Raw genomic sequence first — 17,746 nt, forward strand, 5'->3', positions numbered from 1 at the left:
ACTTATGTACGGATTTCATATATTGAACTGGAGATTTCTGAGCATCTCTTTGTAGTTTTTCTATTCCAACAGAGTAAACTTATTTTCACTGTCAAGAATTGTGCTTTTTAATTCAAATTGGTACCCTACATGCTAATGCCTTGGCTTGTACTTGTGCAGTCATTCCCACTGCATTGTGTTGTGTCTTATGTTTCTAAGTTTGTTTTGTGGATCATAAGGTACATAAATTTATCAAATATTTCCTTATGTGTTAAAATATTTACATTCCACTTAGCCTGTGTGTGGGAAAATGTATGAGGTTGAAAAAAATTTGAAGGTCTGAGGCTGCAACAAAAGTAGTGTTCCATAATAAAAATTCTTAGTAAACATTCTAGTCTTTGGAAGCTAATACAGAAATTTCTATTATAAGGCATCACCTTTGGTAAAACATTTGAAAAATATAAAATGTAGTATTTTGACTAGTTTCTGTTATGATAGAATTATAGGCATTATAGGAAAGGTAGTTTAATTGTTGGTTTTGTTGGTAATGCTCCACTTCTGTATTTTGATAGTTACTTCCTTGTGATCATTCTTGTCTTTTTTTTTTTTGAGAATAGAGAACTTAATAATTAGTCACTGTACTTACATTTTAGCCCAAGAAACATTCATATTTACGTCTACTCTGTTTAATAAAGAAAGAAAAATACAAGGAAATTGCATTAATATATCTAGTCATTATAAAAACTTTGGGGGAGGGAGTGCTTGGAGGGAATGCTTTAGTGTAGGAATACATGGACCTTATTCTACTTTATTGAACATGGCATGGATCTTGACTGGGTATCTTGCTAGCTTGCTTATTCCTGTCCCGGGGTGATTTTTGTAAGAGGTATTCTAGAATCACGTGCTGAATAGCCTTGAGGGAATTTAACTGATCAAAAATTGTACCTCATCAAACATTCTGCTCATAGAGCACATTGGGGGTTCCCTACACTTACAGTGCCTTGTTCATTTTCCTGAATGTACTTTGCAGGCTACTTCAACATGAATGGGAAGAAAGCAATGTTCAGATTCTGAAACTTCAAGCCAAGATGTTTACATATAATATTCCAACATGCCTGGCCACCTGGAAAATGTAATGCAGCAATCATGTACATGTTTTTATAGCTATTGCTTTTATTTGTAAGGTTTGCTCCAGACAGGTAAATCTGAAATGACATCTATGTTTTTTTTTCCTGGACAGATCTCTACTCTAATTTAGATTTGTTTTTGTCACTTGCTGAGGTTTTCTACCAAGAGTAAGGGAGTGCTCGTTAACAATTGCTTTTAAAAGCAAAAATGGGTAGAATTTGAATTTTTTTTTTGCGGCAGAACATTTAGGTAACAGTAGTGTTATCAAACAAATCTGTTATACACATTTTAAGACCATCTTTTTTTTAAATGTGTGGGTTTCCCTCCCCCCTTTTATAGTCTGATGTCTTTTTTTTTTTTTAAAGCTATTAAGAGTGCCAGGTGTTTTTACTAGTAATTATGAGTATTTTTCATGAACGTTATTTATGTTCAAAACACTGGTCTGCTTAATTCTTGTAAAGTTGATAAAAATTGTTGAATTTTTCTTTTCACTATAGGTTACCCTCCTTGGAAGTTTAGCCTGTTACTTTCAGGAAGTTTTGTACTCAGATTCCCACAGTCAGTATTCTGCCAGTGGTAGTATCTCATTTCGTTCAAAGATATATAAATTTTTCTTTTCCCTTTTCTATATTCCTTTGTTTTTTCTTAGAGCCATTGCTGCTGAGATTGTTCTAAAGGGACAAAGAGAGGTAAGCTATGATTATCAGATGGGTCACTTTGTTTTTAAGCTGTTCTGCCCCTTTTGTTGACTTCTCAGTTTAAAAGGATTAATGCATAGATGTTACCATGCTAAGAACTCTAAATGTTTGGAAACTTGAAAACCCAGTGTAACCATTTTGTATTTTGTGAGGTACCAGTCAAATAATTAGGGTTATAAAGGTGTTTTTCATCATGTTTCCTGATGGAATTGTGTGTATATCTATCTTATAGGTCCACCGTTTATATCAGAGAGCCTTACAGAAGTTACCTCTTTGTGCATCACTGTGGAAAGATGTAATGCTTTTTACCTTTTATTTCATCTTGAAGTTTTCCTATAAATTTTCTGCATGTGCCATATCCATTGATGTGGTGATGCTCAAAATCTAGCTAAGTCTTACTTCTGTGCTTCCCTGTCTTTTACAGCAACTCTTGTTTGAAGCATCAGAAGGAGGTAAAACTGATAACCTGAGAAAACTAGTTTCCAAGTGCCAAGAGATTGGAGTCAGCCTAAATGAGCTCTTAAATTTAAACAGTTACAAAACAGAAAGCAAGAATCACTGAACACTGGGTGCAGTCAGTTCTAAGTCCTTATAATAATTGCCAAAATTATTTGAATGATCCTTCAAGATTAGGCTGATCCCTGGCTAAGGTCTGCGTAAGGCAGACAAGCATTTTACTGATCATATCAAGTCCCCTACAATATCCTATCCTCAAAACCGGAAGCAATGAACATGACCCTCTTCGGTTGGATAAATGAACTTCCTGTTTGGCCTACTTCTAGGCCCTGCCAGATTCTCATAACATCATGTACGTAAGTATAGTTCCTCAAAGTGACTGACATTTATTTTAATTTTGCTTTGTTTTTGTTTTTATTTTTTACTTTCCCCCTTTTCTTTACGTTGTGCTATTCCTGATTCACTTGACACACTCTGATGCCTGAGAGATTCTTGTTGGGATTTAATTTCCAGGGCTGTGTTTACAGTAAAAACCAGGCAGTCCCTTTTAGTTCTTCTTCTTTTAAACCTTTGAGATTCTTCATTGCAGGATTTAAAACTTAAGCAGTCCATCTTAAGGAAAGTGTAACTGCCATGGCCACAAGTCTGCTAGTTGCACTTGAATGCTCTAACAGGGTTGTTTATTGCCCTTTCTACGTTCTGGACTCCTTGCTGAGACTGTTTAACTTGAAGATTAAAGAAACTATTGCAAATGCCAGTGCATCAGAACCTAAGAGTGGTCAAATATTATGTGCAATTTTTTTGTAAAGAAATTTTAATTTATAATAAAGTTTAACAGTTTAAAGAACAGTTAATATTTGAACTGCTTTGTATTGAAATACTACTTTGTAGTATTAAAATTGTTTATAAACAAAATATTTTTAATATAAGTTAACTTTTTAAAAAACGTTGCTGTCTTTATTCACTTTTCACACACACATGGTGGGAAAGGGTTCCAATACGAGATACGGATTTTCACTGTAATTATATCCTAGCCTGCTTTCCCTTAAACATTCCAATGACTTCTTGATTTATGAGAAGATAGGTTCTGTTCTGTTTTGAGGACAGTAGCAGGTTTGCATTACCTTTAAATTCCTCGTTCTCCGAACCCAGTGTTTAGAAAGTATCTCTCAACTGTAGTTTGAATGAGTTGCTTAGTGACATGCTCTCTTATGTTGAATATCATTATGATCAAATATAGAGGAGACTTTGGAGGTCTTTTTCCTAGTCTATAGTCGGTTGTTTGCACCTGGTAGAAAATTGGTTAATGATACACACACACACTTTCACAAATCTGGTTTTATAGCTACAATTCAATCTGATTACTGGAGACAGAGCAGCAGCCCCATGAAATAGTAGGCAAATTTGTACACATGTGTATTTGTATAATGCTTAGTCAAAATAAAATCATGTTTTGAGGCCCAACTGTGTGCCTACCAGACGGTGCATATTTGGTAGTAAGTGCTCTTGGGTGAGGTCAGGAATGAAACCCACTTATCTAGTGTCTTTCATTAAATCAAAAGAGGCTAATTGATTTTTCTCTAAAACCAAAGAAATTTGGATGGAAGACAGTAATCACAGAGGGGTGTGTTCCTCCATTGTATGCATTTAACTGTTTAACCCTGAAAGCTTTTCCTGCTCTATTTGGAAACCATTGTTAGGTGCTTAGAAAAAAATTTCCAGTCTGTCCCCTCGTAGTGTAACAGTTTTGATGTTAATTAACTGAAATGTCTCAGTTTTTTGCAGACAGTGATAAGTCTTGAACTTTTGTATATTCTTAAACTTACCATTTGTTGCATTAACAATTCATCAGCAGTAATTTTTATCTCTTTTTAAAAAAAGAATACTTTGCATTGGTGCATCAGCTCCATGGTCCTGCCATGCAGGCTATCCGCAGTGACAACTCCAGGAGTCGCTGTTACACTGTGCATAGTCATGCAGAAGACCTAGCATTTGTTAAGCAGCTGTTTCCTTTTTGATCAGTTGTCATACTGCTATTTAAAATCAAGAAGCTTGGGGTACCTGACTGGCTCAGTCAATAGAGTATGTGACTCTTGATCTTGGGGTTCTGAATTCGAGCCCCACGTTGGGGGTGGAGTTTACTTCAAAAAATAAAAAATGGGCACCTGGTGTCTCAGTCGGTTAAGTGTCCAACTTCCGCTCAGATCATGATCTTGCAGTTTGTGGGTTCGAGCCCCAACTCGGGCTCTGTGCTGACAGTTCGGAGCCTGGAGCTTGCTTTGGATTCTGTGTCTCCCTCTCTCTGCCCCTCTCCTGCTCTTGCTCTGTCTCTTTCTCTCTCTCTCTCTCTCTCTCTCTCTCTCTCTCTCTCAAAAATAAACATTTTAAAAAATTTTAATAAAAAAACGTTTTTAAAAAGTAAAATCAAGAAGCTATTGTATAAAAATTATATTGCTTTTAAGATACCTCTTATGTCACCCTTCCTTCCTGTCATTTTACAAACTCCCTTTAATCTCCCCTCCCCCCAAAAGCAAGTACTGCTTACAAGTGAGGTATATGTTTTGGTCATCCTTCTGTATTTATCAGTTTTAAAATTAAGTGCTTTCAACATATAATAATTTGAATATTAAAACTCAATAAACTTGATAAAGGTTTTAATAACCTGATATTAAACTTGACAAAGTTACTGTGGTAGCATGAATATACTACTTAACATAGCGTATGACAAAGTCTTTGGGCAGAGAAATGGCCTACCGTCAGGAAAGGTTAGTCATTGAGAACTGCAGTTCTTTGCACTCCCTTAGTCCTACCGGTGGGGGGGAAACACAAAAGAGGCATTTTAGGCTTTGGGGCTTTATCTCTGATAAAGGAAGTGGTGTGGCAGATTGCGGTGTATTTTTATGTGTTTTTCTTCATTTTAGAGAACAGCCTAATATTTCTATTTGCCTTTTAACGGAAAGTGGACCTTGTAACATTGTTGTCACTGGATTATCTAAGGCGGTTTGCTTTCAATTAAAGGGCATATAAACCTACATCATAAAGCAAGCAAGAATCTCCAGGTGCAACATCTAAGAGCTAAAGGCACTAAGCAGACAAGCAGAAGGTGATTAAGACTGACAACAAATGTAGAGAGACTTTATTGAAGATTGTAGTTCAAATATTTATTTTTCAAGGTGGTTGAAAAAGTAGGAACATATGGCTGTAATACAAAACAGGGCCAATATTCTTGCTTAAAGCTGTCATGTGTTCACAGATAAGTCATAATTTCCTTAGTCTGCTTTCATATCTGCACGTTAACATTAGTTCGACTGAAGAACGGGGAAATAAAATTTTAGTAACCTTTTAGGTTTGGATATTATGTCTGAAAATGTATCATTGCCCCTCCGTGAGAAATAATAGTAATTATACAGAACATTTTGGAATAAGAACTGATCAAGAGAAGGCAGACTTCTCAAGAACATTTTTGAAATTGTTGCTTTTTTGTCCAACCTCAAATTTCACAGTTCAGTCTATCTTTCCAAGCTGTTTCTTTTATTTTTTTAGGGCTGTTTTCATTTACTTCCAGAAAGTCCCCTCACTTTCTGCAGGTGTTCTTCAGTTGTGCGTTTCTTATTTTGGGGGCCAGTGGACAGCTGCCTAAGGAAATGCTGCCCCACCCTGCTGTTGTTACCATGGCCTGCGGCCACTCACATGGCCTCCTCAGTAATGGCTATGCTGTATTTTGTCAGTACTACTTGATTGAGGTATCTGCAATAAATGTGAAGAGTTTTTTTTTTTTTTTCTGACATCTTTGAGGTAGATAATAGCTGTGTCTTTTGTAGTAAAATGGATGTAGAATTTTCTCCGCTTTTTTTTTTTAATTTTTTTTTCAACGTTTTTATTTATTTTTGGGACAGAGAGAGACAGAGCATGAACGGGGGAGGGGCAGAGAGAGAGGGAGACACAGAATCGGAAACAGGCTCCAGGCTCTGAGCCATCAGCCCAGAGCCCGACGCGGGGCTCGAACTCACGGACCGCGAGATCGTGACCTGGCTGAAGTCGGACGCTTAACCGACTGCGCCACCCAGGCGCCCCTTTTCTCTGCTTTTCATTTCATTGATCTTCACAAGAGAGACGCACAACAAGTTTTCAGAGACTCCACAGTGCAGAATCACATTTTTTTGTTTGTTTCAGAATCAATTTGAGCTTTGTGCTAGACATTGCAGATACAAAGATGAAAAAGGCTCTTGAGTCTAACAGAACAGAAGAGTATATGCCAAGGAAGCATTTTCAAAGGAGCTCCAAGTTTGGGCTGAGAAAGGTTGGGAAAGTCTTCATGGCTAAGTGAATTATTGGCTAAGTCATAAAATAGGAAAAATTAAGGCCCGTAATATTTCCAAAAATTACGTGCTACTTGCACCTGAGTATTATGGAAAGGTTTACATGTTTAGAAACCTATGCATTTGTTAAAACTTCCTAAAAAGCTGCTTTGACTTTGTACTAATTCATTCACAACTGACTTTATTAAACATGATGACAGGTATGGCATGTAAAACTCCATAGCAGCCACATCCGTCCAGAAGAAAGAACTCTTAGGGCACATTGTACTTCAAAATCCACATGAACGTGCTGAATAGAAGTCAGTTTTATCAGGCCCAATTTAAACAGCCTTGATGTGGAGAGTCATTGGAATTCTAACTGCTGCAACTAGTTTTCTTTTTTTCTTTTTTTTCCCCTAACTCCTTGGATAATCCATGAATGAAAGGCTGCTCTCAACATTTACTAGCATCTGCAAATGCTATGGAGCCCTGTTTTAATCCCAGTCAAGGCTACAAAGTTCTGTTCCATGACTCTTAAGACTCAGTTAATTTTTTATCTATATAGAACTACCTGGAGAGAGCCCAGTGTTCAATGATTTAAACTGGTTTTTCCAAACGACACATTTCAGCCCAACACAAATGTTTTAATGTAGAATTCAGTAATGCTGGGAATTTGAAATATTTCAGTTGGGAAGCAAAAAATTTACATGAATTTAGAAGGAACATATGCTTCCTGCTTTCATCAATAAAGCAGAAGATCCACACAGGCCAATTTGATTGGTCTTACATGATGTGACTTTGCTGTGAGTGCTGGTGGGCCTGAATTTTTTCCTCTAGTAAGGTACAACTACTGCATAGAAGACCACGAATAGAATATCAAGAGTGTCTTGAGTCCATTGTATCACAAACACTATGGAATAACGAATATTTTCCCTTTGTGGAAGAGGTTAATCAATTTGGGGGCCACCCAAAATATAAATGAATGTGACTCTTCAAAGGGCTATCTTCTATGAATTAAAAGCCTAATCCAAACAAGAAAACTATTTGCACAGCTGTCCTAGAAGAGAATACTGCACTTACCCTTAAATTGGTCATTTAAAAGCTTCAAGATTTGATCAACTTCAGCCAAAATCAAAGGTAGATTTACAATATTGTTTGGTCAATCAAGCAAATTAAATCTTGCAAATGTTCTTACCTAGTGATGTAAACATTGTGAAAGAAGAATAGCCAACAGCCTAAGGGAGCTGAACCAATTAGGAAGATAGAGGACTGATGAGCTGTTTGCATTAATGGAGATAATCGGGATATCTGCTGCCAAGGCCAAAACAAACACTCAGTTTAGCACATCATACAGTCAAAATTATGAAACTGCCTGTGGATAGATTTGGCATTTCATGCTGGTTGAAATGGAGCTACAAAGAAATCATTTCAGGAAATAGAGGAGTATAGACCAATGTGAGTAATGAAAAAAACACGTATCTAAAAGATCTGGATGTTAGATTTCGTTCCACCACTAGCTGTGTAATCGTGACAGGTCATTTCATCGCTTCTTGTTTCCACATATATAAAATATGGAAATATATGCATTTACCTCAGTGGTGTTGAGAGATAGTATAGCAGAAATTATCTTTTAACACTAAGGGTAGTATTTTGAGTTGGGGATCATTTTCCAAAACTTGAGGGCAAAGAGATGCTACAAAATAAGTCATTGTTTTGTTTTGGATGTACTTTCGTTACTGTCAGTTGGAGCATATGTCCATACCCAATACTCAAGCATGAGTTAGTTGCTATCTCTCGGTAAGAGACACAACAGAAAGCACTACCATCTAAATTCAGTGGTGTTACTGCCCAAAATAACAGGTAAAACTATCCACTAGCAGATGGTCTTAACGTCAGGTTAAATAAAACGGGATCAATATGAAGATCCTCTGTTATCAATTCCGAGGTTTCTCAGCATGGTAGCTGGGCTTTTTTGTGTGTGGTGTAAGGAGGATAAAAACTACTTAATTCAGGACCCAGTTTTCACTTCTTGATGGGTCTAGAAAGAATTAATGGCCAATATAAGTGTAGAGAGTAGCCAATAATTCTAGTCACTTTCCACACTTTTTATTGGAGTTGCCTATGAAGGGCATGGCACCATTGGCCAATTTAAACTTATTCTTGCAGGCCAGAAGTAACAAATGATTTAATCAGGCAAGAGTTTGCATGATCCCCAAGCTGGAAAACCATCCTTCCAGGACATTCTTTAAAGAGAAGGGAATTGTCTTTTTTTCCTTTTTAACCATAATTTTACTTTTTACTGTAATGAGACCAATCCTGGTGGAAGCTCTGCTTCCATTGGTGGAAAGAGGGAAAAAAAATCACAGAATGAACACAGCATAATTGGTAGCATTCACTTTTGGTTATGGGTTAATGTGGCACTAAATAAAAGCAATGTGATCTACTGGGGAGAATAAAAAGGATGAGTCAAAATAGCCAAGAGTAAAATCCAGGGTTTCCATTATGTTGCAAATGAGCCTCCTAAGGTAGGACTGAGAAAAACGAAACCGGCAGTGGCTTAAACGAGGTGGAAGTTTCTCTCTGAGGTAAAAATCCAAGTATGGAGACGGGCTGAGTGGCGTGGCACTCCATGGTGATAGAGTCCTAGGCACCTTCTGTCTTGTTGCTCTGTCCTGCGTGACCTCCGTTCTCAAGAGGGCTGCTACATGTGGTTCTGCTGGTCATTTCCTGCACATGGCCAAAAGCCTGAAATAACAGGGGTTGAAATAAGCCCACAATCACAAGCATCCTAGGCCACTGGAAGAGTTGGCCTGGGGAAAGGAGGGCCTTTTTTTAATTCACACAGAGGGATCACCTGGACCCCAAGTTTTATGGGAAGGTGGGCCTTTCTCTAAATTGCATAACAGCCCTCTGGTTGGTGGTCCTGATGATTCAAGACAGCTTTTCCAGCCCCAGCCCTTTTGTTCACATTCTGTTTAGCAGGAAAGAAGAACAAGGAGAACAAACTTCCTCTCTTAAGAGTACTTCCCAGAAGCTGAACATAACCACATCTGCTTTGTCTCATTGTTTAGAACATAGACACTTGGCCACTTCAAGGGAGGCTGGGATATTCAAGGATGAAGAACAGAATACATAATTTGGGGACAGCTAAGCATCTCTGCCACACCACCATCAAAGAGTAAACAGACTATAGGATGAGGTTAGTGACTTGAACCTAGCTTGTTCTAATCTCTAAACAACTTTCTAATGGCAAACCACTAAAATCCCTTCCAGTTCTATAGTCCTACTCTATAAATCTTTAGTTTGGTATAGAAAAGCAGAAAGTGCATTTCCCAGACTTAGCCGGTTAATGTAGGTTCGGGGGTGGGCATTTAATAAGAGCTAACAATTGAGGCCTTACTGCCAAGTGCTTGAGGTTTATTAACTTAATTAAATTCTCACAACAACCCTATGAAATATTGTTATAATCCCCATTTTACAGGTGGCAAATGGAGTCCAGAGGAGTTAACTAAGTCACCAACATAGTAAATGACCGACCCAGGAAGTTAACTGCTGAGTGCATGCCCTTAACTGGCAACCTGAAGTGTACAGTGAGTTGAGTTGGTCCACTGAGAAGCAATCTTGGGGTCTTTGAGGGAATTATTGAGAATCGATCTTTCTTTTTTCTAAGCTAGTAGAATGTAAGCCTGGAGCTGTGATAGCTGCCTCACCACAGCTCTGTGAATGCTGGGAGTCAGCCCCAAGAGGGAAGCCCAGCTGAAGGTGGAAAGAGACCTATTCATGGTGGCAGCAGGATTCACTGTGGCCGAAACCACATACCCCTGGATTTTCCAGGCATTTAAAATTTTTCATTCTCATCAACCACCTCCCTTCCCTCCCTTTTACCCCATACCATTTTTTTTAATGTCTGTTTATTTTTGAGTGAGAGCACGTGTGAGCTAGGGACGGGCAGAGGGAGACGGAGAGAGAGAATCCCAAGCAGAGCCAGGGAGGGACAGAGGGAGAGAGGGAGTGAGAGAAAATCCCAAGCAGACTTGACTCTGTCAGCACAGAGCCTGATTTGGGGCTCCATCTCACGAATCTTGAGGTCAAGACCTGAGCCAAAACCAAGAGTCTGAAGCTTAACCAGCTGAGCCACCCAAGGGCCCCTCCCCCTACCTTTTTTAAATGAGCTGCTGAGATTCAGCAGAGGTTCTTGTCCTCTGACAACATAATAGGTTAACTGAATTCAGCTAAGCTCCTGTGAACCTATGCCTGAAGAACATAAGTAGCATCACGGTTTAAGATCCTGAGGACAGAAAATGGAGTAGGTTCTTACAGCCACATGAGTAAAGCAACTTAAGTAATAACTTTATGTTGAAGTTGAGGGGTCTGTAAGAAGACCAGCCAGAGAGTTGCATATTTAGAAAACGCAGGAAGTGGGGCTGAGAAGACACTCTTCAGAGAAAAAAGTATAGCTTAGTGCTTAAGATCTCTGTACTTTGGATTCAACACCTGCCTGTATGACCTTGGGAAATTTCACTTAACTCCTAAGCCAACATTTGTTCATTAGTGAGATGAGGTTAATATTAGTATTTATCTCACTTGAGATTGTGAGGATAATAAGTTCATACAGGTTAAGAGCTTAGAACAGTGCCTGGGACACAAAATACTCCGTAACATTAGCTATCCATAGCATATGTGAGATTACAGAGAAGTTTGAGGAAGAAGCCTCAGCAATGTAAGTTAGGGCAGCAGTTCAGTGGAACGAGAAGGCTTGTGGTGGGGTTGTCTAATTACTTCATAAACTTCCTGAGAGTAAGGAAGACCTGAAGAAAATATTGAGACAAAGAAAGTGGAATGATCAAGGAAGTTAGCTGTTATATATATTATTGTCAAGTTAGCTTGGACCTATATTTATTTAGCAAAATAAAGTTGTAATGAAGGCTTGGAAACAAAATGGTGCTGATGGATGGGACTAGCACTTGCAAAGAGATGAAAATAAGGTATGTCTTTTTTCTGTTGGAGGTTCGCTAGTGTGGGGAGTGTTTAAAGAGATTACAATGATTCTAGATCATTGGTGGTTCTAGATCTACAGCATCAGGAACATCTGGGAGCTTGTTAGAAATGCAGAATCTCAGGCCCTACCCCAGACCTACTGAACTAGATTCTGTATTTAATAAGATTCCTGGGCGATTTTATGTACATTAAAATTTGAGAAGCACTGCTCTAGGGTAGAGAGGAATTAATGGATTTAAATTTTTTTAATACCAAAGAAGAAGAAATGTCACAAATCATTGGAGTATCTACGTAAATATTTGGAATATAGTGGCTTTGTTTTCTTCAGGCTCCATCTCATTACGAGGTATGTGCCTACCAGGTTTCGGTAACGCAGTACTCACCATGGATCTACATTGTCATCAATGCTCTTCATTCTAAAACTGATGCTAAGGAATAATTCTGGCTCCACAAGTTGTATATCCTTAAGTGCTCCTGAAATTTAAGTGAATGGTAACTCCTTGTTTATTCACAGGAGGCTTGTATTAGTTATGTATTACTGTGTAACAAATTACCCTCAAGCCAAACAACTTAAAGCAACAAACTATTGTATCATAGTCTCTGTGGGTCAGGAATCCAGCAGGGCTTAGCTAGGTGGTTAGGTGGTTTGACTCAGGGTCTTGTAAGGAGTTGAATCCAACTGTTGGCTGGGCTGCAGTCAGTTATCTGAGGCCTAAAAAGAGCTGAAGGGTCTACTTCCAAACTTGCTCTTATAGTTGTTTGTAGGCCTAGGTTTTTTCCCATATGTATGTCTCTGTAGACTGCCTGAGTGGCTTCATGGCATGGTAGCTGGCTCCCCCGAGTGAGTAAGCCAGGGGAAAGAGAGACACACAGAGAAACAGACAAAAAGAGACAGAGGGCATCAAAAAATGGGAGTTGCTGTCTTTTAAAACCTGACATCGGAGATGACAAACCATCACTTCTGCCGTATGCTACTGGTCACACAGACCCAACCTTGGTACAATATGGGAGGGCATTACCCAAGGGTGTAATATCAGCAGGTGGAGATCACTGAGGGGCCATCTTGGAGCCTGGCTACTACAACGGTAGAGGAAGTTCTTCCCTATGAGCAGTGAAAGTCACCCAAGCTCCAGTAACAGGTGGAGCTTGTAGCTAGGAACCTCTTCAGTCTCCATGGAAAGGAAGAGCCCAACCAATACATAACTTACAGATCTCACACCCATCTTTGAACTGCTTCAAGAGCTGCTGATCCAAGCACAAATGGATTTTAGTACTAATTCGATGGGGAAAAGAGAATATGGTAGCAAAGAATACCTATTCAGTCGAGACAGCCTTTATATTCCAAAAAATCTGGATGCAGAAGTGGTCCCAGCAGCTGTTTAATTCATAATTGTATCAAAAAGTGGGGAGGGATGTTTCCTGAAAATAGCCAAACTGATTCCTCTAAACAGGCTATACTTGTCATGAATAATGACCTTCTCACATCAAACATTGGCTTTTTTGGTCTAGAGCCAAAGATGCAGTGAATGATGAGTATAATCAAATTTTGGAGAAACTTCTGCAACTCCTCTTATCCCCAGGCCAGCAGATAGGAAACAAACAAACAAACAAACAAACAAACAAACAAACAGATAGGGGCAATAGGAGAGAGGGAAGATGGCGGCGTAGGAGGACGCTGGGCTCACCGCGCGTCCTGCTGATCACTTAGATTCCACCTACACCTGCCTAAATAACCCAGAAAACCACCAGAGGATTAGCAGAACGGAGTTGCCGGAGCCAAGCGCAGACGAGAGGCCCATGGAAGAGGGTAGGAAGGGCGGCGAGGCGGTGCGCGCTCCACGTACTGGCGGGAGGGAGCCGGGGCGGAGGGGCGGCTCGCCGGCCAAGCAGAGCCCCCAAGTCTGGCTTGCAAAAAGCGGAGGGGCCTGACAGACTGTGTTCCGACAGCAAGCGCGACTTAGCGGCTGGGAGGTCATAAGTTAACAGCTCTGCTCAGAAAGCGGAAAGGCTGGAGGACAAAGGGAAGGAGAGCTGCTGAGCCCCCGGACAACAGAGCTCAGTTTGGTGGGGAACAAAGGCGCTCGCCAGCGCCATCTTCCCCGCCCATCCCCCAGCCAAAATCCCAAAGAGAACCAGTTCCTGCCAGGGAACTTGCTCGCTCCGCGCAAACACCCAACTCTGCGCTTCTGCGGAGCCAAACCTCCGGCAGCGGATCTGACTCCCTCCTGCTGCCACAGGGCCCCTCCTGAAGTGGATCACCTAAGGAGAAGCAAGCTAAGCCTGCCCCTCCTGCCCCTGTGCACCTTGCCTACCCACCCCAGCTAAGACGCCAGATCCCCAGCATCACAAGCCTGGCAGTGTGCAAGTAGCCCATACAGGCCACCCCACCCCACAGTGAATCCCGCCCCTAGGAGAGGGGAAGAGAAGGCACGCACCAGTCTGACTGTGGCCCCAGCGGTGGGCTGGGGGCAGACATCAGGTCTGACTGCGGCTCCGCCCACCAACTCCAAGTATACACCTCAGCACAGGGGAAGTGCCCTGCAGGTTCACCATGCCAGGGACTATCCAAAATGACCAAGTGGAAGAATTCCCCTCAGAAGAATCTCCAGGAAATAACAACAGCTAATGAGCTGATCAAAAAGGATTTAAATAATATAACAGAAAGTGAATTTAGAATAATAGTCATAAAATTAATCGCTGGGCTTGAAAACAGTATAGCTGACAGCAGAGAATCTCTTGCTACAGAGATCAAGGGACTAAGGAACAGTCACGAGGAGCTGAAAAACGCTTTAAACGAAATGCATAACAAAATGGAAACCACCACGGCTCGGATTGAAGAGGCAGAGGAGAGAATAGGTGAACTAGAAGATAAAGTTATGGAAAAAGAGGAAGCTGAGAAAAAGAGAGATAAAAAAATCCAGGAGTATGAGGGGAAAATTAGAGAACTAAGTGGTACACTAAAAAGAAATAATATACTCATAATTGGTATCCCAGAGGAGGAAGAGAGAGGGAAAGGTGCTGAAGGGGTACTTGAAGAAATAATAGCTGAGAACTTCCCTGAAGTGGGGAAGGAAAAAGGCATTGAAATCCAAGAGGCACAGAGAACTCCCTTCAGACGTAACTTGAATCGATCTTCTGCACGACATATCATAGTGAAACTGGCAAAATACAAGGATAAAGAGAAAATTCTGAAAGCAGCAAGGGGTAAACGCGCCCTCACATATAAAGGGAGACCTATAAGACTCGTACTGATCTCTCTTTTGAAACTTGGCAGGCCAGAAACAATTGGCACGAGATTTTCAGTGTGCTAGACAGAAAAAATATGCAGCCGAGAATCCTTTGTCCAGCAAGTCTGTCATTTAGAATAGAAGGAGAGATAAAGGTCTTCCCAAACAAACAAAAACTGAGGAATTTGTCACTACTAAACCAGCCCTACAAGAGATCCTAAGGGGGACCCTGTGAGACAAAGTACCAGAGACATCACTACAAGCATAAAACATACAGACATCACAATGACTCTAAACCCATATCTTTCTATAATAACACCGAATGTAAATGGATTAAATGCGCCAACCAAAAGACATAGGGTATCAGAATGGATAAAAAAACAAGACCCATCTATTTGCTGTCTACAAGAGACTCATTTTAGACCTGAGGACACCTTTAGATTGAGAGTGAGGGGATGGAGAACTATTTATCATGCTACTGGAAGCCAAAAGAAAGCTGGAGTGGCCATACTTATATCAGACAAACTAGACTTTCAATTAAAGGCTGTAACAAGAGATGAAGAAGGACATTATATAATAGTGACAGGGTCTATCCATCAGGAAGAGCTAACAATTATAAATGTCTATGCGCCAAATACCGGAGCGCCCAAATATATAAAACAATTACTCATAAACATAAGCAACCTTATTGATAAGAATGTGGTAATTGCAGGGGACTTTAACACCCCACTTACAGAAATGGATAGATCATCTAGACACACGGTCAATAAAGAAACAAGGGCCCTGAATGAGACATTGGATCAGATGGACTTGACAGATATATTTAGAACTCTGCATCCCAAAGCAACAGAATATACTTTCTTCTCAAGTGCACATGGAACATTCTCCAAGATAGATCATATACTGGGTCACAAAACAGCCCTTCATAAGTTTACAAGAATTGAAATCATACCATGCATACTTTCAGACCACAATGCTATGAAGCTTGAAATCAACCACAGAAAAAAGTCTGGAAAACCTCCAAAAGCATGGAAGTTAAAGAACACCCTACTAACGAATGAGTGGGTCAACCAGGCAATTCGAGAAGAAATTAAAAAATATATGGAAACAAACGAAAATGAAAATACAACAATCCAAACGCTTTGGGACGCAGCAAAGGCAGTCCTGAGAGGAAAAGACATTGCAATCCAGGCCTATCTCAAGAAACAAGAAAAATCCCAAATACAAAATCTAACAGCACCCCTAAAGGAAATAGAAGCAGAACAGCAAAGGCAGCCTAAACCCAGCAGAAGAAGAGAAATAATAAAGATCAGAGCAGAAATAAACAATATAGAATCTAAAAAAACTGTAGAGCAGATCAACGAAACCAAGAGTTGGTTTTTTGAAAAAATAAACAAAATTGACAAACATCTAGCCAGGCTTCTCAAAAAGAAAAGGGAGATGACCCAAATAGATAAAATCATGAATGAAAATGGAATTATTACAACCAATCCCTCAGAGATACAAACAATTATCAGGGAATACTATGAAAAATTATATGCCAACAAATTGGACAACCTGGAAGAAATGGACAAATTCCTGAACACCCACACTCTTCCAAAACTCAATCAGGAGGAAATAGAAAGCTTGAACAGACCCATCACCAGCGAAGAAATTGAATCGGTTATCAAAAATCTCCCAACAAATAAGAGTCCAGGACCAGATGGCTTCCCAGGGGAGTTCTACCAGACGTTTAAAGCAGAGATAATACCTATCCTTCTCAAGCTATTCCAAGAAATAGAAAGGGAAGGAAAACTTCCAGACTCATTCTATGAAGCCAGTATTACTTTGATTCCTAAACCAGACAGAGACCCAGTAAAAAAAGAGAACTACAGGCCAATATCCCTGATGAATATGGATGCAAAAATTCTCAATAAGATACTAGCAAATCGAATTCAACGGCATATAAAAAGAATTATTCACCATGATCAAGTGGGATTCATTCCTGGGATGCAGGGCTGGTTCAACATTCGCAAATCAATCAACGTGATACATCACATTAACAAAAAAAAAGAGAAAAACCATATGATCCTGTCAATCGATGCAGAAAAGGCCTTTGACAAAATCCAGCACCCTTTCTTAATAAAAACCCTTGAGAAAGTCGGGATAGAAGGAACATACTTAAAGATCATAAAAGCCATTTATGAAAAGCCCACAGCTAACATCATCCTCAACGGGGAAAAACTGAGAGCTTTTTCCCTGAGATCAGGAACACGACAGGGATGCCCACTCTCACCGCTGTTGTTTAACATAGTGCTGGAAGTTCTAGCATCAGCAATCAGACAACAAAAGGAAATCAAAGGCATCAAAATTGGCAAAGATGAAGTCAAGCTTTCGCTTTTTGCAGATGACATGATATTATACATGGAAAATCCGACAGACTCCACCAAAAGTCTGCTAGAACTGATACATGAATTCAGCAAAGTTGCAGGATACAAAATCAATGTACAGAAATCAGTTGCATTCTTATACACTAACAATGAAGCAACAGAAAGACAAATAAAGAAACTGATCCCATTCACAATTGCACCAAGAAGCATAAAATACCTAGGAATAAATCTAACCAAAGATGTAAAGGATCTGTATGCTGAAAACTATCGAAAGCTTATGAAGGTAATTGAAGAAGATTTAAAGAAATGGAAAGACATTCCCTGCTCATGGATTGGAAGAATAAATATTGTCAAAATGTCAATACTACCCAAAGCTATCTACACATTCAATGCAATCCCAATCAAAATTGCACCAGCATTCTTCTCGAAACTAGAACAAGCAATCCTAAAATTCATATGGAACCACAAAAGGCCCCGAATAGCCAAAGTAATTTTGAAGAAGAAGACCAAAGCAGGAGGCATCACAATCCCAGACTTTAGCCTCTACTACAAAGCTGTCATCATCAAGACAGCATGGTATTGGCACAAAAACA

The 17,746-nt window shown here is 39.8% G+C and overlaps 1 protein-coding gene across 2 annotated transcripts in view; it reads left to right on the top strand.

The window, feature by feature from the left end:
- Nucleotides 1–3,115, top strand: part of ZFC3H1 (zinc finger C3H1-type containing) — a 53,711-nt gene extending 50,596 nt beyond the window's left edge. For both annotated transcript variants that reach the window (XM_040491418.1, XM_040491419.1), the window contains 4 exons: nucleotides 1,010–1,111; nucleotides 1,757–1,796; nucleotides 2,038–2,100; nucleotides 2,230–3,115. In XM_040491418.1, coding sequence (XP_040347352.1) covers nucleotides 1,010–1,111; nucleotides 1,757–1,796; nucleotides 2,038–2,100; nucleotides 2,230–2,367 — 343 coding nt within the window. In that variant the 3' untranslated portion in view covers nucleotides 2,368–3,115. The remainder of the gene's footprint in view (nucleotides 1–1,009; nucleotides 1,112–1,756; nucleotides 1,797–2,037; nucleotides 2,101–2,229) is intronic.
- The last annotated feature ends 14,631 nt before the right edge of the window (nucleotides 3,116–17,746 follow it).

This window comes from Herpailurus yagouaroundi, unplaced genomic scaffold (assembly GCF_014898765.1).
Source record: "Herpailurus yagouaroundi ecotype Mexico unplaced genomic scaffold, PumYag 182, whole genome shotgun sequence".
Lineage (NCBI taxonomy): Eukaryota > Metazoa > Chordata > Mammalia > Carnivora > Felidae > Herpailurus > Herpailurus yagouaroundi.